The 26031-nt window shown below is 45.0% G+C and overlaps 1 protein-coding gene across 1 annotated transcript in view; it reads right to left on the minus strand.

Moving 5' to 3' along the window:
- The window catches only part of JAK3 (Janus kinase 3), a 475730-nt gene that overhangs the window by 164153 nt on the left and 285546 nt on the right, over window positions 1-26031 (minus strand). The window contains exon 19 of the mRNA XM_069767767.1: window positions 8909-9098. Within this exon, the coding sequence (XP_069623868.1) occupies window positions 8909-9098 (190 nt within the window). The remainder of the gene's footprint in view (window positions 1-8908; window positions 9099-26031) is intronic.

Genomic DNA, 26031 nt, shown 5'->3' on the forward strand with positions numbered 1-26031 from the left:
AGGGAGCGTTAGGCGCAATCCACGGCTACCTCTAGTGTGGTATGATAGGATTAGGGATTGCGGTCAGCAGAGTTCCCACGTCTCAGAGCTCGCTCTATGTTAGTAACTATCAGGTCACTTTGTGTGCTCTTAACCACTAGGTCCATTGTGGTTCTGAATTACCTATTCATAACAGTACTGGAGGCCCAAAGTACTAATGCTTCTCAATAGAGGGAAAAAAGAAGTTCTGAGACCATTTTTTTTTCTTTGCACTGTGTTTTGCCATTTTTTTCCCCTAGACATTTGGGTGGTTCAGGACACAGGTGTAGTGATGGACATTAAAGGTCTGTCTTCATGTGTGGATCATCTCACTGCAAGAGTACAAAATATTCAAGACTTTGTGGCTCAGAATTCTATGTTAGATCCAAGAATTTCTATTCCTGATTTGTTTTCTGGAGATAGAGCTAAATTTCTGAGTTTCAAAAATAATTGCAAACTGTTTCTGGCTTTGAAACCTCGCTCCTCTGGTGACCCAGTTCAACAAGTTAAGATCATTATTTCGTTATTACGTGGCGACCCTCAAGACTGGGCATTTTCCCTTGCGCCAGGAGATCCTGCATTATGTAATATTGATGCATTTTTTTCTGGCACTCGGATTACTGTACGATGAACCTGATTCAGTGGATCAGGCAGAGAAAAATTTGCTGGCTCTGTGTCAGGGTCAGGATGAGATAGAGATTTATTGTCAGAAGTTTAGAAAGTGGTCCGTGCTCACTCAATGGAATGAATGTGCGCTGGCAGCTATTTTCAGAAAGGGTCTCTCTGAAGTCCTGAAGGATGTCATGGTGGGATTTCCTATGCCTGCTGGTCTGAATGAGTCTATGTCTTTGGCCATTCAGATCGGTCGACGCTTGCGTGAGCGTAAATCTGTGCACCATTTGGCGGTATTATCTGAGCATAAACCTGAGCCTATGCAGTGCGATAGGACTTTGACCAGAGCTGAAAGGCAAGAAAACAGACGTCAGAATGGGCTGTGTTTCTACTGTGGTGATTCCACTCATGCTATCTCCGATTGTCCTAAGTGCACTAAGCGGTTTGCTAAGTCTGCCACCATTGGTACGGTACAGTCGAAATTTCTTTGTCCGTTACTTTGATCTGCTCTTTGTCTTCCTATTCTGTCATGGCATTTGTGGATTCAGGCGCTGCCCTGAATTTGATGGACTTAGAGTTTGCTAGGCGCTGTGGGTTTGTCTTGGAGCCCTTGCAGTGTCTTATTCCATTGAGAGGAATTGATGCTACGCCTTTGGCCAAGAATAAGCCTCAGTATTGGACCCAGCTGACCATGTGCATGGCTCCTGTGCACCAGGAGGATATTCGCTTTCTGGTGTTGCATAATCTGCATGATGTGGTCGTGTTGGGGTTGCCATGGCTACAAGTCCATAACCCAGTATTAGAGTGGAAATCTATGTCTGTGTCCAGCTGGGGTTGTCAGGGGGTACATGGTGATGTTCCATTTCTGTCTATCTCATCATCCACCCCTTCTGAGGTCCCAGAGTTCTTGTCTGATTACCGGGATGTATTCGATGAGCCCAAGTCCAATACCCTACCTCCGCATAGGGATTGTGATTGTGCTATCGATTTGATTCCTGGTAGTAAGTTTCCTAAGGGTCGACTGTTTAATTTATCTGTACCTGAGCACGCCGCTATGCGGAGTTACGTAAAAGAATCCTTGGACAAGGGTCATATTCGCCCGTCGTCATCGCCATTGGGAGCAGGGTTTTTTTTTGTGGCCAAGAAGGATGGTTCGCTGAGACCTTGTATTGATTACCGCCTTCTAAATAAAATCACGGTCAAATTTCAGTACCCCTTGCCGCTGCTATCTGATTTGTTTGCTCGGATTAAGGGGGCTAGTTGGTTCACCAAGATAGATCTTCGTGGTGCATATAATCTTGTGCGTATTAAACGGGGCGATGAATGGAAAACTGCATTTAATACGCCCGAGGGCCATTTTGAGTACTTAGTTATGCCATTCGGACTTGCCAATGCTCCATCAGTATTTTAGTCCTTTATGCATGACATCTTCCGAGAGTACCTGGATAAATTCCTGATTGTATACTTGGATGATATTTTGGTCTTCTCGGATGATTGGGAGTCTCATGTGAAGCAGGTCAGATTGGTGTTCCAGGTCCTGCGTGCTAATTCTTTGTTTGTGAAGGGATCAAAGTGTCTCTTTGGTGTTCAGAAGGTTTCATATTTGGGGTTCATTTTTTCCCCTTCTACTATCGAGATGGACCCTGTTAAGGTCCAGGCCATTTATGATTGGACTCAGCCGACATCTCTGAAGAGTCTGCAAAAGTTCCTGGGCTTTGCTAATTTTTATCGTCGCTTCATCTGTAATTTTTCTAGTATTGCTAAACCATTGACCGATTTGACCAAGAAGGGTGCTGATGTGGTCAATTGGTCTTCTGCTGCTGTGGAAGCTTTTCAAGAGTTAAAGCGTCATTTTTCTTCTGCCCCTGTATTGTGTCAACCAGATGTTTCGCTTCCGTTCCAGGTCGAGGTTGATGCTTCTGAAATTGGAGCGGGGGCTGTTTTGTCGCAAAGAGGTTCTGATTGCTCGGTGATGAAGCCATGCGCCTTCTTTTCCAGGAAGTTTTCGCCTGCTGAGCGAAATTATGATGTTGGCAATCGAGAGTTGCTGGCCATAAAGTGGGCATTCGAGGAGTGGCGTCATTGGCTTGAAGGAGCTAAGCATCGCGAGGTGGTCTTGACTGATCACAAGAACTTGACTTATCTCGAGTCTGCCAAACGGTTGAATCCTAGACAGGCTCGTTGGTCGCTGTTTTTCTCCCGTTTTGACTTTGTGGTTTCGTACCTTCCGGGCTCTAAAAATGTGAAGGCGGATGCCCTGTCTAGGAGTTTTGTGCCCGACTCTCCGGGTTTGTCTGAGCCGGCGGGTATTCTCAAAGAGGGAGTAATTGTCCCTGATAGGTGGACGAATAAAGTTATCTCTGAGGTTCATTGTTCGGTGTTGGCTGGTCATCCTGGAATCTTTGGTACCAGAGATTTAGTGGCTAGATCCTTTTGGTGGCCGTCTCTGTCGCGGGATGTGCGTTCTTTTGTGCAGTCATGTGGGATTTGTGCTCGGGCTAAGCCCTGCTGTTCTCGTGCCAGTGGGTTGCTTTTGCCCTTGCCGGTCCCGAAGAGGCCTTGGACACATATCTCTATGGATTTTATTTCGGATCTCCCCGTCTCTCAAAAAATGTCGGTCATTTGGGTGGTTTGTGATCGCTTCTCTAAGATGATCCATTTGGTACCCTTGTCTAAATTGCCTTCCTCCTCTGATTTGGTGCCATTGTTCTTCCAGCATGTGGTTCGTTTACATGGCATTCCAGAGAACATCGTTTCTGACAGAGGTTCCCAGTTTGTTTCGAGGTTTTGACGAGCCTTTTGTGCCAGGATGGGCATTGATTTGTCTTTTTCCTCAGCTTTCCATCCTCAGACAAATGGCCAGACTGAACGAACCAATCAGACCTTGGAAACATATCTGAGATGCTTTGTTTCTGCTGATCAGGATGATTGGGTGTCCTTTTTGCCGTTGGCTGAGTTCGCCCTTAATAATCGGGCCAGCTCGGCTACCTTGGTTTCGCCGTTTTTCTGCAATTCTGGGTTCCATCCTCGTTTCTCTTCAGGGCAGGTTGAGTCTTCGGACTGTCCTGGTGTGAATACTGTGGTGGACAGGTTGCAGCAGATTTGGACTCATGTAGTGGACAATTTGACCTTGTCCCAGGAGAAGGCTCAACGTTTCGCTAATCGCAGACGCTGTGTGGGTCCCCAACTTCGTGTTGGGGATTTGGTTTGGTTATCATCTCGTTATATTCCTATGAAGGTTTCCTCTCCTAAGTTTAAGCCTCGTTTCATTGGTCCGTATAGGATTTCTGACGTTCTTAATCCTGTGTCTTTTCGTTTGACCCTTCCAGATTCTTTTTCCATCCATAACGTATTCCATAGGTCATTGTTGCGGAGATACGTGGCACCTATAGTTCCATCTGTTGATCCTCCTGCCCCGGTTTTGGTGGAGGGGGAGTTGGAGTATATAGTGGAGAAGATTTTGGATTCTCGTGTTTCGAGACGGAAACTCCAGTATCTGGTTAAGTGGAAGGGTTATGGTCAGGAAGATAATTCCTGGGTCTTTGCCTCTGATGTCCATGCTGCCGATCTTGTTCATGCCTTTCATATGGCTCATCCTGGTCGGCCTGGGGGCTCTGGTGAGGGTTCGGTGACCCCTCCTCAAGGGGGGGGGGTACTGTTGTGAATTCTGTGGTCGAGCTCCCTCCTGTGGTCACAAGTGGTACTTCGGCTGATTCTGTCTATGGGCTTCCGTTGGTGGATGTGAGTGGTACTGCGGCTTCTGAGTTTCCTTCCTCAGGTGATGAGGTTAAGTCGTTAGTTGCTGCTCTATTTAACTCCACCTAGTGCTTTGATCCTGGCCTCCAGTCAATGTTCTAGTATTGGTCTTGCTTCCTCTTGGATCGTTCCTGTGGCCAGTCTATCCTGCATAAGCTAAGTTTTGCTTGTGTTGTTTTTGTTTGCTATTTTTTCTGTCCAGCTTGCTATATTGGTTTTTCTTGCTTGCTGGAAGCTCTGGGACGCAGAGGGAGCACCTCCGTACCGTTAGTCGGTGCGGAGGGTCTTTTTGCCCCCTTTGCGTGGTTGTTTGTAGGGTTTTGTGTTGACCACAAAGCTATCTTTCCTATCCTCGGTCTGTTCAGTAAGTCGGGCCTCACTTTGCTAAAATCTATTTCATCTCTGTGTTTGTATTTTCATCTTAACTCACAGTCATTATATGTGGGGGGCTGCCTTTTCCTTTGGGGAATTTCTCTGAGGCAAGGTAGGTTTATTTTTCTATCTTCAGGGCTAGCTAGTTTCTCAGGCTGTGCCGAGTTGCATAGGGAGCGTTAGGCGCAATCCACGGCTACCTCTAGTGTGGTATGATAGGATTAGGGATTGCGGTCAGCAGAGTTCCCACGTCTCAGAGCTCACTCTATGCTAGTAACTATCAGGTCACTTTGTGTGCTCTTAACCACTAGGTCCATTGTGGTTCTGAATTACCTATTCATAACACATATGACATACAGCACATACAACATACAACACATGACATACAGCACATGCAACATACAACAGTTAATACAACATTCAGTACATACAACATGACATACAGCACATACAACAGTACATACAACACATAACATACAGTACATACAACATATACATATAGACATACAGTACATACATATAGACATAGAGTACATACAACATAGAGTACATACTCACCATCACCTTGATCCCCGAAGCCCTTGCTCACCTGTAAAAAATATTAAAATAACAAACAAACAATATACACCCTGTGTCCGCAGATATCCAATTAATACGAGTGTCCCACGACGATCTCCTGTGGAGAGGAGCCACATCAGCTGATGTGACCGCTCTCCAAGGGCTCCAGGATACAATGACGGGAGGTATCCTTCAGCACTGTATCCCTCCACCTCTGTGAGAAAGATTTCCTACTCTCACTTGTGGCACTGCTGTGTGGGAAAATTCCCACGGAACTTTGCCATAAAGAGAGACCCTGAACTTAGGTAACCTCTTCAGTGATGCATTGCAGGAGCCATTGTAGCCGGGGGGCAAATATCCATGGCCCCTCTCTAGGCTATAAATATCTGCCAACAGCTGTCTGCGTAGCCTTTCTGGCTATAAAATATAGTGGACCCCACATAATTTTTTGTTGGGTTCCCCTATTTTAATAGCCAGTAAAGAATACGCAGACAGCTGCAGGCTGATATTCATAGCCTTGGAAGGGGCCATGGGTATATCCTCCTTCCCAGGATTTAAATATAATGCCCCCGGTCATCGGATTTCCCTCTCTGGTGCAGAAAATTGCGCAGGAGCCCACAACATTTTTTTTCCGTTTTTTTTTTTTTAATTAAACATGTTCATTAATCAACATCGGCCTTGCTATTATATATCTATGGATATATCTATGGATAAATCTATATATCTATACATGGATATCTATGGATATATCTATAGATATAACTATGGCTATATCTATCTATAGATATATTTATAGATAGATAGTTATAGCTATAGATACATAGATATGTCTATCCATATATCTATCTGGCTACTTTCACACATCAGGTTTTTGCTGTCAGGCACATTCCGGCGAGTTTTAAAAAAAACGGGTCCGTTTTTTCCGCCGGATCAGTTTTTTCTCGTAGAGTTGTATTAGCGCCAAATTGCGCCTGATGGCCACACATTTCATCCCTTTTTTGCCGGATCCGTCAAAAAAGCTGTTTCTGGCAGACGGAGAAAACATACAGAGGAACGTTTTTTCTGTCCGGTGAAAAAACGCCCAGCGACTGATCCAGCGAAAAACGTATGAAACTGAGATGTGAAATGATAAATCTGGCCTCCGAATCCGGTTTTTCATGCATTTATCCATTCAAATCATGCACATTTTCCGTTCTCTCTCTCAAAAAACTGATCCGTTGCATCAGCTTTTCACTATTTGCAACGGATCTGTTTTTTTTAAAAATTCGCCGGATCCTGCCTGACGGAAAAAAAACTGATGTGTGAAAGTAGCCTAACTATCCATATATCTATCTACATCTATCCATAGATATATCTATCCATACATATATCTATAGATAGATACATAGATCTATATATTCATATAGCTATAGATCTATATGTTCATATATCTATAGATCTATCTATCTATCTATCTATCTATCTATGTGTGTAATGGAGTGTGCGTTGGACAAATGTAAAAGAGGAGGTTGGACAAAAAATGACATCACAATTTTTTTTGCTCAAGAATACATCTTTATTTAGCTTTCAAAAACGCATCAAAAGCGCACAAAAAATACATCAAATCCGCACCTGCGTTTTCTGCCAAGAGATGCAGAATCCGCACAAAAATTACAGAGGCAAATCGGCAACGTGTTTACATAGCCTTATATATTCTTTCTGATTCTGAACTCATATTTTATAGTAGGTTCAAACTAATCAGTTCATTAACTTCAGAATGCCAATGACTGATCAAAACATGTGGGTGTTGTAAGAAAACTTCATGTACAGCTAATTTAATTGTGTCTTGGCAGATTACCTTCATACCTACATTTTCCCATAATTACATTACGTGACATTTACTCACTGACATATGTAAGGCTTCTGTTTATAGAAACTACTTTGCAAAGTCAGATCTGTCACATTATTTCCAACACTATTAGGCCAAAGTTCATCAAAATCATTTTTTTCTCGCCAGTCTTGATGAGATGGCGGGATGGAGGAGGGTTCTGAACCTTACAAAACGAGTTTTAGAAAACCTGAGGCCAGAGGTCTATCTAGGGTTTCTGGCACCCGGGGCAAGAATTCATTTTGGCGCCCCTCCCCCAAGGACATATGCCCCCCGTCAGCCCCATCATTGCCGTCTCCTCCCCCACCATCCCCATCATTGCCCTCTCCCCATCATCCCCATCATTGCCCTCTCCTCCACCATCCCCATCATTGCTCTCTCCCCATCAGCCCCATCATTGCCCTCTCCTCCACCATCCCCATCATTGCTCTCTCCCCATCAGCCCCATCATTGCCCTCTCCTCCTCCATCATCCCCATCATTGTTCTCTCCCCATCAGCACCATCATTGCCCTCTCCTCCTCCACCATCCCCATCATTGCTCTCTCCCCATCAGCCCCATCATTGCCCTCTCCTCCCCCCCCCCACACACACACACACACACCATTCACTTCTCTGCACATTCCCCTGCAGTGCGATACACACACACACATACACATACACACATTCACATACACACACATCATGTATTCCTGTTACCGTTTTTTGATCTGAATATAATGTGGTTGTTATATACTTGCTATTGGATCGTGTGGGGCTCTTTTTAGAGCTGGGACGGCATTGACTTGTGTGTGACCTAGCCCTGTATATATCTACGTAGATGCCTACAAATTATCGCATGTTCCTGGATACATCTTTGGCCCTTTAGTTATGTATATATACTGTTTATATTACTAACATGGCATGTATGGTTCCCAGTGCCCTTTTCTTGTTTTTTGTTTTGTGTATCTTGTCTGGTGGCTAATCACTGTTACCACCGTCTCCGTGCCTTCCACAATAAAGCTATTTTTACTGAAAGACCATAGGATATTGGTTGGATTTTCCTCCCCCCTATACACACACACACACACACACACACACACACACACACACACACACACACACACATTCACATATTCACATACACACATTCACATACACACATGCACACATTCACATACACACATTCACACACATTCACATACACACACACACATTCACACACACACACACACACATTCACATACACACATTCACATACACACAAACACATTCACATATACACAAACACATACACCTCTCACCTCTCCTCACGCTCTGCCGCAGCATCTCATCGCCTTTCTCTGACACAGCCGGCCGCTGAATGATGACGTCATCCAGCGGCGCGTCTGTGTGAGAGGAGGCAAGAGGAAGCAGGAAGACAGATCGCTGGGCAGCAGAGCTGCAGAGATTTCTCCCTACCCGCCGCAGCCACTCTGCAGGGACTCCCCTCCACCTCTGCACACGTTGGGAGGCGGCGGTCTGCAGCTTCTCTGTGCCGGCTGTCAGCTTGACAGTCGGCACAGAGAACAGATGACTCCCAGACCGGGGGCGGCAGAATGCAGCCGCCGGGGGAGACACTGCGGACCGCCGGATTAGGCGGCCCGACTGCGCCCCCCTGCCGGCCGCACCCGAGGCACATGCCTTGGCTGCCCCCCCTAGATACGCCACTGCCTGAGACAACAGGTAGGTACTGTATAAAAACTCACCTGCACTATAGCATATCCCTTTGTACTTGACAATGTAGTCACTATGGAGAGCACGCAGAATGAGACTCTCCCTGTGAAAATCACGGACGTGCTCAGCTGTACTGTGCTGAAGTTTTTTTACTGCAACCAGCTCTCCCGTGTTGTCGCCTAAAGGATCATATCTGCAGAGCTCCACACTGCCAAAGTTCCCCTGAAAACAAGACAGATAATTAGAATAACTCCAGATTGACATATATAGCAGATGTTAGTAAACAAAGGCATTAATACAGAGTTTTGTTCTGTATCATATGAATCCTTTATAAGTGTGGAATGCCAGGCATAGGACGCTAATGGACTTCTGGCTACTCCTGATGCAGCTGGACAATTACCACTTACTAAGTTGCTTCTTTAACCCCTTAACCCCAGGAGCTTTTTTCGGTTTTGCGTTTTCGTTTTTCGCACCCCTTCTTCTCAGAGCCAGAACTTTTTTATTTTTCCGTCAATATGGCCATGTGAGGGCTTATTTTTTGCGTGACAAGTTGTGCTTTTGAATGACACCATTGGTTTTAAGATGTCTTGTACCAGAAAACGGGAAACAAATTCCAAGTGTGATGAAATTGCAAAAAAAGTGCAATCCTACACTTGTTTTTTGTTTGTCTTTTTTGCTAGGTTCACAAAATGCAAAAACTGACCTGCCATTATGATTCTCCAGTTCATTACGAGTTCATAAGCACCAAACATGTCTAGGTTCTTTTTCATCTACAGTAAGTGGTGAGAAAAAAATTCCAAACTGTGTTTTAAAAAATAAAAATTGCGCCATGCCACATTCCGATACCCGTAGTGTCTCCATTTTTCGTGATCTCTGGTCGGGTAAGGGCTTATTTTTTGCACACCGAGCTGACGTTTTTTAATAATACCATTTTGGTGCAGATACAATCTTTTGATCGCCCGTTATTGCATTTCAATGCAATGTCGCAGCAACCAAAAAAAACTTAATTTTAGCAATTTGACTTAACCCCTTTACCCCCAAGGGTGGTTTGCACGTTAATGACCAGGCCAATTTTTACAATTCTGACCACTGTCCCTTTATGAGGTTATAACTCTGGAACGCTTCAACGGATCCCAGTGATTCTGACATTGTTTTCTCGTGACATATTGTACTTCATGATAGTGGTAACATTTCTTTGATATTACCTGCGTTTATTTGTGAAAAAAACGGAAATTTGGCGAAAATTATGAAAATTTCGCAATTTTCCAACTTTGAATTTTTATGCAATTAAATCACAGAGATATGTCACACAAAATACTTAATAAGTAACATTTCCCACATGTCTACCTTACATCAGCACAATTTTGGAACCAAAATTTTTTTTTGTTAGGGAGTTATAAGGGTTAAAAGTTGACCAGCAATTTCTCATTTTTACAACACCATTTTTTTTAGGGACCACATCTCATTTGAAGTCATTTTGAGGGGTCTATATGATAGAAAATACCCAAGTATGACACCATTCTAAAAACTGCACCCCTCATGGTGCTCAAAACCATATTCAAGAAGTTTATTAACCCTTCTGGTGCTTCACAGGAATTTTTGGAATGTTTAAATAAAAATGAACATTTAACTTTTTTTCACAAAAAATTTACTTCAGCTCCGATTTGTTTTATTTTACCAAGGGTAACAGGAGAAAATGGACCCCAAAAGTTGTTGTACAATTTGTCCTGAGTACACCGATACCCCATATGTGGGGGTAAACCACTGTTTGGGCGCATGACAGAGCTCGGAAGCGAAGGAGCGCCATTTGACTTTTCAATGCAAAATTGACTGGAATCGAGATGGGACACCATGTTGCGTTTGGAGAGCCCCTGATGTGCCTAAACATTTAAACCCATCACAAGTGACACCATTTTGGAAAGTAGACCCCCTAAGGAACTTATCTAGAGGTGTGGTGAGCACTTTGACCCACCAAGTGCTTCACAGAAGTTTATAATGCAGAACTGTAAAAATAAAAAATCATATTTTTTCACAAAAATTATCTTTTCACCCCCAATTTTTTATTTTCCCAAGGGTAAGAGAAGAAATTGGACCCCAAACGTTGTTGTACAATTTGTCCTGAGTACGCTGATACCCCATATGTGGGGGTAAACCACTGTTTGGGCGCATGGGAGAGCTTGGAAGGGAAGGAGCGCCGTTTGACTTTTCAATGCAAAATTGACAGGAATTGAGATGAAACGCCATGTTGCGTTTAGAGAGCCACTGATGTGCCTAAACATTGAAACCCCCCACAAGTGACACAATTTTGGAAAGTAGACCCCCTAAGGAACTTATCTAGATGTGTTTTGAGCACTTTGACCCACCAAGGGCTTCACAGAAGTTTATAATGCAGAGCTGTAAAAATAAAACAAACATTTTTTCCCACAAAAATTATTTTTTAGCCCCCAGTTTTGTATTTTCCCGAAAGTAACAGGAGAAATTGGACCCCAAAATTTGTTGTCCAATTTGTCCTGAGTGTGCTGATACCCCATAAGTGGGGCGGGAACCACTGTTTGGGCGCATGGGAGGGCTCGGAAGGGAAGGAGCTCCATTTGGAATGCAGACTTAGCTGGAATGGTATGCAGGTGTCACATTGCGTTTGCAGAGCCCCTACTGTACCTAAACAGTAGAAACCCCCCACAAGTGACACCATTTTGGAAAGTAGACCCCTTAAGGAACTAATCTAGATGTGTGGTGAGCACTTTGACCTACCAAGGGCTTCACAGAAGTTAATAATGCAGAGCCGTAAAAATAAAACAAAAATTTTTTCCCACAAAAATTATTTTTTAGCCCCCAGTTTTGTATTTTCCCGAGGGTAACAGGAGAAATTGGACCCCAAAATTTGTTGTCCATTTTGTCCTGAGTGCGCTGATACCCCATAAGTGGGGGGGAACCACTTTTTGGGCGCATGGGAGGGCTCGGAAGGGTAGGAGCTCCATTTGGAATGCAGACTTAGATGGAATGGTCTGCAGGTGTCACATTGCGTTTCCAGAGCCCCTAATGTACCTAAACAGTAGAAACCCCCCACAAGTGACACCATTTTGGAAACTAGACACCCTAAGGAACTCATCTAGATGTGTTGTTAGAGCTTTGAACCCCCAAGTGTTTCACTACAGTTTGTAACGCAGAGCCGTGAAAATAAAAAAAATAAAAACTTTCCCCCCAAAATTATTTTTTAGCCCCCAGTTTTGTATTTTCCCGAGGGTAACAGGAGAAATTGGACCCCAAAATTTGTTGTCCAATTTGTCCTGAGTGCGCTGATACCCCATAAGTGGGGGGGAACCACTGTTTGGGCGCATGGGAGGGCTCGGAGGGGTAGGAGCTCCATTTGGAATGCAGACTTAGATGGAATGGTCTGCAGGTGTCACATTGCGTTTGCAGAGCCCCTAATGTACCTAAACAGTAGAAACCCCCCACAAGTGACACCATTTTGGAAACTAGACACCCTAAGGAACTCATCTAGATGTGTTGTTAGAGCTTTGAACCCCCAAGTGTTTCACTACAGTTTGTAACGCAGAGCCGTGAAAATAAAAACAAAAAACTTTCCCCCCAAAATTATTTTTTAGCCCCCAGTTTTGTATTTTCCCGAGGGTAAGATGAGAAATTCGACCCCAAAAGTTGTTGTCCAATTTGTCCTGAGTACGCTGATACCCCATATGTGGGGGGAACCACCGTTTGGGCGCATGGGAGGGCTCGGAAGGGAAGGAGTGCCATTTGGAATGCAGACTTAGATGGAATAGTCTGCAGGCATCACATTGCGTTTGCAGAGCCCCTAATGTACCTAAACAGTAGAAACCCCCCACAAGTGACCCCATATTGGAAACTAGACCCCCCAGGGAACTCATCTAGATGTGTTGTGAGAACTTTGAACCCCCAAGTGTTTCACTACAGTTTATAACGCAGAGCCGTGAAAATAAAAAATCTTTTTTTTCCCACAAAAATGATATTTTAGCCCCCAGTGTTGTATTTTCCCAAAGGTAACAGGAGAAATTGGACCCAAAAAGTTGTTGCCCTATTTGTCCTGAGTATGCTGATACTCCATATGTTGGGGTAAACCCCTGTTTGGGCACACGGGAGAGCTCGGAAGGGAAGGAGCACTGTTTTACTTTTTCAACGCAGAATTGGCTGGAATTGAGATCGGACGCCATGTCGTGTTTGGAGAGCCCCTGATGTGCCTAAACAGTGGAAACCCCCCAATTATAACTGAAACCCTAATCCAAACACACCCCTAACCCTAATCCCAACGGTAGCCCTAACCACACCTCTAACCCAGACACACCCCTAACCCTAATCCCAACCCTATTCCCAACTGTAAATGTAGTCTAAACCCCAACCCTAAGTTTAGCCCCAACCCTAACTGTAGCCCCAACCCTAACCCTAACCCTAGCCCTAACCCTAGCCCTAACCCTAGCCCTAGCCCAAACCCTAGCCCTAGCCCTAACCCTAGCCCTAACCCTTACCCTAACCCTAGCCCTAACCCTAGCCCTAACCCTAACCCTAAAGGGAAAATGGAAATACATTTTTTTAATTTTTCCCTAACTAAGGGGGTGATGAAGGGGGGTTTGATTTACTTTTATAGCGAGTTTTTTAGCGGATTTTTATGATTGGCAGCCGTCACACACTGAAAGACGCTTTTGTCACGGTGCCTGGATATCTATGCTGCAGGGGAAGCTGCACACAGCAGCTGAGCAAAATGCCAAGTTACTAACCTGAACCCACAGGACCTTTGACATGAAACAGAGTGTACAGGTAACGAACAGGACCTAGACCATGTGACAGAGTGGGAGGAGGAAAAGGGGGCGGAGCCAGACGCCAAGGAAACAGAGAAAGGACAAGCACTAAAGAATTATCAAATAAGCAGAAGTCGTAGCCAGGAGATTACGAGGTACCAAAACAGAGAGACAGAGGATCGTCAGAAGCAAAGCCAGAGTTCAGTAGCCAGGAACACAAACAGGGTAAAGCACAGAAAGCAAGACAACGCTATGCAAACCAGGCACACAATCCAGGAGTCACGCATACAGACAGAAACAGAATCTATAGCTGACAGAGAAACCAGGCTAGGAGCGAGTATAAATACCCCTCCTAATATAGAAAAGAGGCTAGCAAAAATTAACCCTGACAGGACATTAACCATGTCCTGACCATGACAGCTTTTTATTGCAAAAAATATTTTTTGCATTACCACATTTTGAGAGCTATAATTTTTCCATATTTGGGTCCACAGAGTCATGTGAGGTCTTGTTTTTTGCGGGACGAGTTGACGTTTTTATTGGTAACATTTTCGGGCACGTGACATTTTTTGGCTTTTTATTCCGATTTTTGTGAGGAAGAATGACCAAAAACCAGCTATTCATGAATTTCTTTTGGGGGAGGCGTTTATACCGTTCCGCGTTTGGTAAAATTGATAAAGCAGTTTTATTCTTCGGGTCAGTACGATTACAGCAACACCTCATTTATATCATTTTTTTATGTTTTGGCGCTTTTATACGATAAAAACTATTTTACAGAAAAAATAATTATTTTTGCATCGCTTTATTCTCAGGACTATAACTTTTTATTTTTTTGCTGATGATGCTGTATGGCAGCTCGTTTTTTGCGGGACAAGATGACGTTTTCAGTGGTACCATGGTTATTTATATCTGTCTTTTTGATCGTGTGTTATTCCACTTTTTGTTATGCGGCATGATAATAAAGCGTTGTTTTTTGCCTCTTTTTTTTTTTTTTTCTTACGGTGTTTACTGAAGGGGTTAACTAGTGGGCCAGTTTTATGGGTCGGGTCATTCCGGACGCGGCGATACTAAATATGTGCACTTTTATTGGTATTTTTTTTATTTAGATGAAGAAGTGTATTTATGGGAATAATATTTTTTTTTTTCATTATTTAGGAATTTTTTTTTTTTTTTTTCACATTTGGAAAACATTTTTTTTAACTTTTTTATTTTGTCCCAGGGGGGACATCACAGATCGGTGATCTGACAGTTTGCATAGCACTCTGTCAGATCACTGATCTGACTTACAGTGCTGCAGGCTTCACAGTGCCTGCTCTGAGCAGGCTCTGTGAAGCCACCACCCTCCCTGCAGGACCCGGATCCACGGCCATCTTGGATCCGGGCCTGGAGCAGGCAGGGAGGGAGGTAAGACCCTCGCAGCAACGCGATCACATCGCCTCGCTGCGGGGGGCTCAGGGAAGCCCGCAGGGAGCCCCCTCCCTGCGCGATGCTTCCCTGTACCGCCGGCACATCGTGATCATCTTTGATCGCGGTGTGCCAGGGGTTAATGTGCCGGGGGCGGTCCGTGACCGCTCCTGGCACATAGTGCCAGATGCCAGCTGCGATAAGCAGCTGACACCCGGCTGCGATCGGCGGCGCTCCCCCCGTGAGCGCTGCCGATCGCATATGACGTACTATTCCGTCCATGGGAATTAAGGCCCACCCCACATGGACGAAATAGTACGTCTAATGGCAGAAAGTGGTTAAAAAAGTGTAGTATTTCCTAATGAAGAAGTCTTTTCTACTCTGAAACGTGCTGAATAAAGCCACATGTCATGGTTAGGATAGGGTTAATGTTCTTAACCTCTCTTTCAAGATGGGAGGGCTATTTATACTGGCTCCTAACCTGGTATCCTTGTCAGCTATAGGTTTTCTGCAGTCTGTATGCTTGACCTCTGTAGTGTGTGCTGGCTTGCTTTGTGTCTTGCTGTCACCTGCTTTATTCGTTTTCCTGGATTACTGACCCCTGGCTTGGCTTCTGACTATTCCCTGACTCTCCCTGTTGATATCTTGTAATCTCCTGGCTATAACCTCGGCTTGTTTCACTATTCTTTTATGCTTGTCCCTTCTCTGTTTCCCCGGCGTCTGGCTCCGCCCCCTGACCGCCTCCCTCTCTGTCACATGATCGTAGGTCATTTTGCTTCACCTGGTCACTCTGTCTCATGTGAAAGGTCCTGTTGGGGTTCATGTTAGTTTACCCGGTTTCTGGTTCAGCTCCGTTGCTGCTGGGTGCAGTTTCCCCTGCAGTTTTTATACCCGGGTATCGTGACTCCACAATTGTTAATACATCTGGATTTTCAGTGATTCAACAGCGCAGAACAACCACCACGTTTTTTCCTCCCATTTCTGATACCGTACTGTCTTTATTATCATTGATATATGAATTTATCAGTATTGTACTCTGTTGTGCTAAACCTCTAAATAGTTAATAAATAACTTGTTTTATTGTACCACTGAGTCAACGTTTTCTGTGCCGCTGCATCTTTGTACCTGTTAATCACTATGTGCTTGTTAATATGCCCTATTATCTGCATGGGTTTCTTCCCGCTACTCCGGTTTCCTCCCACACTTCAAAGACATACTGATAAGGAATTTAGATTGTAAGCCATATTGGGGACAGAGATGATAATGTATGTAAAGCGTTGCGGAATAAGATAGCGCTATATAAGAAAAACATAATAAATATAGTGATAACCAGGGCCAGGCACTATGAGAGAAAAACACCATCTGACATTGCGAAATGTATGCAGCCGCCTATCGCCTTCCCCCAGCCTCAGGCATTCAGCACAGTGACGGCCGGGGCACAGGCACACAGGGGAGCAGTGTCAGTCAGTGACACCGCTCTCCCCTCATTCTGCCTGCACTCTGACCATCATTTCTTCCACACACTCAATTGTATTCACGTCTATCAGATGCGAATACAGTTGAAGTGAGCTCATCCCAGGACAGGAACAGAGGAACTGTAATCAGCTCCCTTCCCTGTTAGTGACTCCATCAAAATGCAGACCACTTCTTGCCTGAGATGGCACATGCAGGGAATGTTGGATGGCGTGATGATGTCACTGTATCGAGCCATCCATCGTCCCCACTACTGCACATCATAGAAATGTTAATGGCGACTGTGCTGGATGGGTTAGGTGAGTATAAGCTTTATTTTTATACTATTTAACTAATGAATGAGTGCCATCACAAGAAGGGTTGTGGGGATATTATACTGGTGGATTCTGGTGGTGGAGGTCTATCACACTATGGGGTACATATAAGGCTGGTACAAGGAGTGGGCAGAGTAGGCACCCCCTAGTGCTCTGCCTACTTCCTGCCTCCCCAAGGTGGGGTGCACTTTCGAAAAAAAATGACATATCTGAAAGCCTGCTGCCTGGCCCCTTCCTCTGGCTGCAGATGTTCAACACAGTGAAGGCCGGGGCACAGACACATGGGAGCAGTGTCAGTCACTGACACCGCTCACCCCATTCTCTGCCTGAGCCCAAGGTTAGGGTTGTGTTCTGGTTGCGGTTAAAGTTGAGGTTTTTTCAAAAGTAAAAAAAAATGGATGATATGACATCTAGCTAGTGTTGAGCACAAGTGTGTGCTACTCGAATTTGCATCAGGTGCTTGGGTATGCATAGAGTATCGTGGATCCCACATGTTTTTTTGGTGTCTATCAGCAGCAAAACATGAGGGGCAGGGACTCGAGCATGTAGGTCACCTTGCTTGCACCTGCCTTTTCAGCGTTGCCAATACATTTTCAATAGGATTGAGATCAGGGCTTTGTGATGGCCACTCCAAAACATCCCCACAACATGATGCTGCCACCACTGTGTTTCACAGTTTGGATGGTGTTCTTAGGCTTCCAAACTTCTCCCTTTTTCCTCCAAACTGTTATGGACCTGGTGGTTAGGAGCACCCGAAATGACCTGATGGTTAAACCGATACAGGACAAGCTCTGGGAAGTGGGAACTCTGCTGACCGCAATCCCTAATCTTATCACACACACTAGAAATAGCCGTGGAGCGTACCTGACATGGCCTAGACGCCTCGACACAGCCTAAGAAGAAGAACTAGCTAGCCCTAGAGATAGAAAATAAAGCCTACCTTGCCTCAGAGAAATTTCCCCAAAGGAAAAGGCAGCCCCCCACAAATATTAACTGTGAGTAAAGATGAAAGTCACAAACACAGAAATGAAACAGGTATTAGCAAAGGGAGGCCAGACTAACTAAACAGACAGAGGATAGGAAAGGTATCTTTGCGGTCAGCACAAAAAACTACAAAAGATCACGCAGAGTGTGCAAAAAGACCCCCGCACCGACTCACGGTGCGGAGGTGCCACTCTGCATCCCAGAGCTTCCAGCTAGCAAAACAAAATCATGAAAGCAAGCTGGACAAGAAAACAAAGAGCAGAAAATAACAATCGGGGACTTAGCTTCTTGCAGGAAGAGACAGGTCACCAGAAAGATCCAAGAGCGAACTGAACCAGTACAGGAACATTGACAGCTGCCATGGAGTAACGATCTGAGTGGAGTTAAATAGAGAAGCCAGCCTAAGAATAACCTAGGTCATCTGTGGAAGGAACCTCAGAACCAGCAACTCCACTCACAGCCACCAGAGGGAGTCCATGGACAGAACTCGCCGAAGTACCATTCATGACCACAGGAGGGAGCCTGACAACAGAATTCACAACAGTACCCCCCCCTTGAGGAGGGGTCACCGAACCCTCACCAGAACCCCCAGGCCGATCAGGACGAGCCAAATGAAAGGCACGAACCAGATCGGCAGCATGAACATCAGAGGCAACAACCCAGGAATTATCTTCCTGACCATAACCCTTCCACTTGACCAGGTACTGGAGTTTCCGTCTCGAAATACGAGAATCCAAAATCTTCTCCACCACATACTCCAACTCCCCCTCGACCAACACCGGGGCAGGGGGGTCGACGGAAAGAACCATAGGCGCCACATATCTCCGCAACAACGACCTATGGAACACATTAGGGATGGCAAAAGAAGCTGGAAGGGCCAAACGAAATGACACAGGATTGAGAACCTCAGAAATCTTATAAGGGCCAATGAAACGAGGCTTAAATTTAGGACAGGAAACCTTCATAGGAACATAACGAGACGACAACCAAACCAAATCCCCAACACGAAGTCGGGGACCAACACAGCGACGGCGGTTAGCGAAACGTTGAGCCTTCTCCTGGGACAATGTCAAATTGTCCACTACGTGAGTCCAAATTTGCTGCAACCTGTCCACCACAGAATCTACACCAGGACAGTCCGAAGGCTTAACCTGCCCTGAAGAAAAACGAGGATGGAAACCAGAATTACAGAAAAAAGGCGAAACCAAAGTAGCCGAGCTGGCCCGATTATTAAGGGCGAACTCAGCCAAAGGCAAGAAGGACACCCAATCATCCTGACCAGCAGAAACAAAACATCTCAGATATGTTTCCAAAGTCTGATTGGTTCGTTCGGTTTGGCCATTTGTCTGAGGATGGAAAGCCGAAGAAAAAGACAAATCAATGCCCATCTTAGCACAAAAGGACCGCCAAAACCTTGAAACAAACTGGGAACCTCTGTCCGAGACGATGTTCTCCGGAATGCCATGCAAACGAACCACATGCTGGAAAAACAATGGCACCAAATCGGAGGAGGAAGGCAATTTAGACAAGGGTACCAAATGGACCATCTTAGAGAAGCGATCACAAACCACCCAGATGACCGACATCCTTTGAGAGACAGGGAGATCTGAAATAAAATCCATGGAAATATGCGTCCAGGGCCTCTTCGGGACCGGCAAGGGCAAAAGCAACCCACTGGCACGAGAACAGCAGGGTTTAGCCCGAGCACAAATCCCACAGGACTGCACAAAAGAACGCACATCCCGTGACAAGGAAGGCCACCAAAAGGATCTAGCCACCAAGTCTCTGGTACCAAAGATTCCAGGATGACCAGCTAACACCGAACAATGAACCTCAGAGATAACTCTACTAGTCCATCTATCAGGGACAAACAGTTTCTCTGCTGGACAACGGTCAGGTCTATCAGCCTGAAACTTCTGCAGCACCCGCCGCAAATCAGGGGAGATGGCAGACAAAATTACCCCCTCTTTAAGAATACCAGCCGGCTCAGGAACATCCGGAGAGTCAGGCACAAAGCTCCTTGAAAGGGCATCAGCCTTCACATTCTTAGAGCCCGGAAGGTAAGAAACCACAAAATCGAAACGGGAGAAAAACAGCGACCATTGAGCCTGTCTAGGATTCAACCGTTTGGCAGACTCGAGATAAGTCAAATTCTTGTGATCCGTCAAGACCACCATGCGATGCTTGGCTCCTTCAAGTCAATGTCGCCACTCCTCGAATGCCCACTTCATGGCCAACAACTCTCGATTGCCAACATCATAATTGCGCTCAGCAGGCGAGAACTTTCTAGAAAAGAAAGCACATGGTTTCATCACTGAGTCATCCGAACTTCTTTGAGACAAAACAGCCCCTGCTCCAATCTCAGAATCATCAACCTCGACCTGAAACGGGAGCGAAACATCTGGCTGACACAACACAGGGGCAGTAGAAAAACGACGCTTCAACTCCTGAAAAGCCTCAACGGCCGCAGAGGACCAATTGACCACATCAGCACCTTTCTTGGTCAAATCAGTCAACGGTTTAGCAACACTAGAAAAATTAGCGATGAAGCGACGGTAAAAATTAGCAAAGCCCAGGAACTTCTGCAGGCTCTTCACAGATGTAGGCTGAGTCCAATCATAAATGGCCTGAACTTTAACAGGGTCCATCTCGATAGTAGAAGGGGAAAAAATGAAACCCAAAAATGAAACCTCCTGAACCCCAAAGAGACATTTAGACCCCTTCACAAACAAGGAATTCGCACGAAGGACCTGGAACACCATTCTGACCTGCTTCACATGAGACTCCCAATCATCCGAAAAGACCAAAATATCATCCAAATATACAATCATGAATCTATCCAGGTACTTTCGGAAGATGTCATGCATAAAGGACTGAAACACAGATGGAGCATTAGAAAGCCCGAATGGCATCACCAGGTACTCAAAATGGCCCTCGGGCGTATTAAATGCTGTTTTCCATTCATCGCCCTGTTTAATACGCACAAGATTATACGCCCCTCAGAGATCTATCTTGGTGAACCAACTAGCCCCCTTAATCCGAGCAAACAAATCAGACAGTAGCGGCAAAGGGTACTGAAATTTGACCGTGATCTTATTAAGAAGGTGGTAATCAATACAAGGTCTCAAAGAACCATCCTTCTTGGCCACAAAAAAGAACCCTGCTCCCAACGGTGATGACGACGGGCGAATATGCCCTTTCTCCAAGGATTCCTTTATATAACTCCGCATAGCGGCGTGTTCTGGCACAGATAAATTGAACAGTCGACCCTTAGGAAACTTACTACCAGGAATCAAATCAATAGCACAATCACAATCCCTATGAGGAGGTAGGGCACCGGATTTGGGCTCATCAAATACATCCCGGTAATCCGACAAAAACTCAGGGACTTCAGAAGGAGTGGAAGACGAAATTGACAGCAATGGAACATCACCATGTACCCCTTGACAACCCCAGCTGGACACAGACATTGATTTCCAATCCAATACTGGGTTGTGGACCTGTAGCCATGGCAACCCCAAAATGACCACATCATGCAGATTATGCAACACCAAAAAGCGAATATCCTCCTGATGTGCAGGAGCCATGCACATGGTCAAATGAGTCCAGTACTGAGGCTTATTCTTGGCCAAAGGCGTAGCATCAATTCCTCTCAATGGAATAGGATACTGCAAGGGCTCCAAGAAAAAACCACAGTGCCTGGCAAACTCTAAGTCCATCAAATTCAGGGCAGCGCCTGAATCTACAAATGCCATCACATAATAGGATGACAAAGAGCAAATCAGAGTAACGGACAAAAGAAATTTAGACTGTACAGTACCAATAGTGGCAGACCTAGCGAACCGCTTAGTGCGCTTAGGACAATTGGAAATAGCATGAGTGGAGTCACCACAGTAAAAACACAGCCCATTCTGACGTCTGTGTTCCTGCCGTTCAGCTCTGGTCAAAGTCCTATCGCATTGCATGGGCTCAGGCCTATGCTCAGAGAGTACCGCCAAATGGTGCTCAGCTTTGCACTCACGCAAACGCCGATCGATCTGAATGGCCAAGGACATAGACTCATTCAGACCAGCAGGCGTGGGAAATCCCACCATAGTATTCTTAAGAGTTTCCGAAAGACCCTTTCTGAAAATTGCCGCCAGGGCACACTCATTCCACTGGGTAAGCACAGACAACTTTCTAAACTTTTGACAATATACCTCCGCTTCATCCTGACCCTGACACAAAGCCAGCAAGATTTTCTCTGCCTGATCCACTGAATTTGGTTCATCATAAAGCAATCCAAGCGCCAGAAAAAACGCATCAACATCACGCAATGCAAGATCTCCTGGCGCAAGTGAAAATGCCCAGTCTTGAGGGTCGCCACGCAGGAAAGAAATAATAATTTTCACTTGTTGAACGGGATCACCAGAGAAGCGGGATTTCAAAGCAAGAAACAGTTTACAATTATTTTTGAAATTCAAAAACTTAGATCTATCCCCAGAAAACAAATCAGGAATTGGAATTCTAGGTTCTAACATCGGATTCTGAACTACAAAATCTTGAATGCTTTGTACCCTTGCAGTGAGATGATCGACACAAGAGGACAGACCTTGAATGTCCATATCTACACCTGTGTCCTGAACCACCCAGAGATTAAGGGGAAAAGAAAGACAAAACACACTGCAGAGAAAAAAAAATGGTCTCAGAACTTCTCTTATCCCTCTATTGAGATGCATTAACACTTTTGGGCCAGCTGTACTGTTATGGACCTGGTGGTTAGGAGCACCCGAAATGACCTGATGGTTAAACCGATACAGGACAAGCTCTGGGAAGTGGGAACTCTGCTGACCGCAATCCATAATCCTATCACACACACTAGAAATAGCCATGGAGCGTACCTGACATGGCCTAGACGCCACGACACAGCCTAAGAACTAGCTAGCCCTAGAGATAGAAAATAAAGCCTACCTTGCCTCAGAGAAATTTCCCCAAAGGAAAAGGCATCCCCCCACAAATATTAACTGTGAGTAAAGATGAAAGTCACAAACACAGAAATGAAACAGGTATTAGCAAAGGGAGGCCAGACTAACTAAACAGACAGAGGATAGGAAAGGTATCTTTGCGGTCAGCACAAAAAACTACAAAAGACCACGCAGAGTGTGCAAAAAGACCCCCGCACCGACTGACGGTGCGGAGGTGCCACTCTGCATCCCAGAGCTTCCAGCTAGCAAAACAAAATCATGAAAGCAAGCTGGACAAGAAATCAAAGAGCAGAAGATAACAATCGGGGACTTAGCTTCTTGCAGGAAGAGACAGGTCACCAGAAAGATCCAAGAGCGAACTGAACCAGTACAGGAACATTGACAGCTGGCATGGAGTAATGATCTGAGTGGAGTTAAATAGAGAAGCCAGCCTAAGAATAACCTAGGTCACCTGTGTAAGGAACCTCAGAACCAGCAACTCCACTCACAGCCACCAGAGGGAGTCCATGGACAGAACTCGCCGAAGTACCATTCATGACCACAGGAGGGAGCCCAACAACAGAATTCACAACACCAAACATAACGATGGTCATTATGCCCAAAAAGTTCAATTTTAGTTTTATCAGGCCACAAGATGTCTCCAAAAATGAAGGTCTTTGTTCCTGTGTGCATTTTCAAACATTACTCTGGCTTTTTTATGTTTCTTTTGGAGTAACATTTGGAGTAACTCTTTCTAGCAGAGTGGCCTTTCAGCCCATGTTGATACAGTACTCGTTTCACTGTGAATATTGACATAATCTTTCCAGCTTTCGCCGTCATCTTCACAAGGTCTTTTGCTTTTGTCCTTGGGTTGAAATGCACATGTCGGACAAAAGCATGTTCATCTCTGGGACACAACACCCATATACTTCCTGAGCAGTATGATGGCTGGACATTCCCATCTTGCATTTGCGTATAATTGTTTGTACAGATGAACGAGGTACCTGTATCTTAAAATTGTACTCAAGAATGAGCCAGACTTGTGCAAGCCCACAATTCTCTTCCTGATATCTTGGCTGATTTCTTGAGACTTTCCCATGATTCTACGCAAACAAGCAATGTTTTTCAGGTGTGCTTTAAAATACATCCACAGGTGTATCTCCAATTAACTCAGATGTTGCAAAAAAACATATCAGAAGCTTTAAAACACATGACATGATCAAGAATTGTTTAAAGGCATAGTAATCTTAGAGTATGGAAATTTTATACTTTGCAGTAAGTAATAAAAATGCCTTAAAACTTTTCCTCTCTCTCATTATGCTGCCAAATTGGCAAATATTACTAATTATGGTAATCCTAATTGGCCAAAAAAAGATTTATTCTGATTTCATGTCAGATATTAAGAAAAACATGCATATGTGTCTTTTTATATAGTGTACTAGATGGTGGCCCGATTCTAATGCATCGGGTGTTCTAGAGTATGTATGTAGTTTATTTATGAAAATTTCAGAATAATGCAATGAATACACAGGATTCGGCCAGTCGGACGCGACCAATTAGCGAAGCGTGGTTCAAATCCCGTGCCAATTCGCAGCCAGACTGTGTCTGTCGCTGATTGTTTGTGGCCGGCCGGGCGCAACCAATCAGTGAAGCCAGGGCGAGTTCCATGTTTTTAAGGGGCCCCGGGCGAAAAAGTCTCACAGCCCACGTAGCATATAATACAGCCCACATACTATATAGCACAGCCACGTAGTGTATAGCACAGCTACGTAGTATATAACACAGCTATGTAGTATATAACACATCCACGTAGTATATAGCACAGCCACGTAGTATATTGCAGCCACGTTGCATATTGCACAGCTATGTAGTATATAGCACAGCCATGCAGTATATAACACAGCCCACATAGTATATAGCACAGCCCACGTAGTATATAGCACAGCCCACGCAGTATATAACACAGCCCATGCAGTGTATAACACAGCCCATGCAGTATATAACACAGCTCTCGTAGTATATAGCATAGCCCACGTAGTATATAGCACAGCCCACACAGTATATACCACAGCCCACGCAGTATATAACACAGCCCACGCAGTATATAACACAGTCCACGCAGTATATAACACAGCCCACACAGTATATAACACAGCCCACGTAAGTATATCCACAAAGTGGATATACTTCAGTCCTGTTAGTTTGTCATATGTCAGACAGCCACTTTCTGCCACTTACATTGTGTTGTTTTATGCACAGGGCCTGAGTTTTGGTTCAGTCTCCTTCCCAAAAAAGGGAGATTTAAATTCTCAACAAGTTTATATACACCTTCTACCTTGTTTTACTGTACCATATAACGGTTGTTATTTTGGTTAGATTTTCCAAAAAATGAGGAAGTCTGGTGGAAGATCCCGTGGGCGGTGGTTGCCAGCTGGTACTGATGGTGGTGGTGTTGCATCTGGTGGTAGAGGCAAAAGCACAATAGCTCCTAAGGCTGGAGGTGTTGAGCCAGCATCATCGTCTGGCTACACAAGGCCTTGAAGGCTCCCTTATCTGGGAGTAGGAAAACAGCTTTTAGAGCCGGAGCAGCAGGAAAAGGTTTTGGCTTTACTTGCTGACTCAGCCTCTAGCTCTTTCGTCTCCTCTCCAGAAAGTTCCAAATATAAAAGCAGCGAGTCGTCAGTGGATGCTCCCAGTCAGGAACAAGATGTTTCCTTGTGTCCTTCACCCAAACCAAAATTGAAGGATGCGTCAGGCGACACTACAGGTTACTCCATGGAGCTCTTTACACATACCGTGCCTGGGTTAGAAAGGGAAATTGGCCCATTACAAGATGAATCGGACATGGAGTGCACTGATGCACAGCCATAGCTAGATTATTATGCTGTTCCATTGACTCAGATCACTACATTGCCCTCGCAATGTATTGAGCCAGAATCTGACCCTGATGAGACTACGGTGCCCCATCCCGAAAACTATAGGAGGTGATAGATGACACAGTTGTTGACCCAGATTGGCAGCCATTGGGGGAAGAGGGTGCCGCTGCCAGTTGCTCAGAAGCGGAGGAGGATGATCCGCAGCAGCCATCTACATTGCAACAGCTGTCATCTGGCAGGCCCGTATCAGGCCAAAAACGTTTGTCAAAAACAAAAACAGTTTTAGGACAGCGTGGCCATCTGGTGAAAGTAGCACAGCGTGCAATGCCTGAAAAGGTATTCCATAGTAGGAAGAGTGTAGTGGGGCAATTTTTTAACCAAGATCCGAATGA

Source organism: Ranitomeya imitator, chromosome 1, assembly GCF_032444005.1.
Source record: "Ranitomeya imitator isolate aRanImi1 chromosome 1, aRanImi1.pri, whole genome shotgun sequence".
Classification (NCBI taxonomy): domain Eukaryota; kingdom Metazoa; phylum Chordata; class Amphibia; order Anura; family Dendrobatidae; genus Ranitomeya; species Ranitomeya imitator.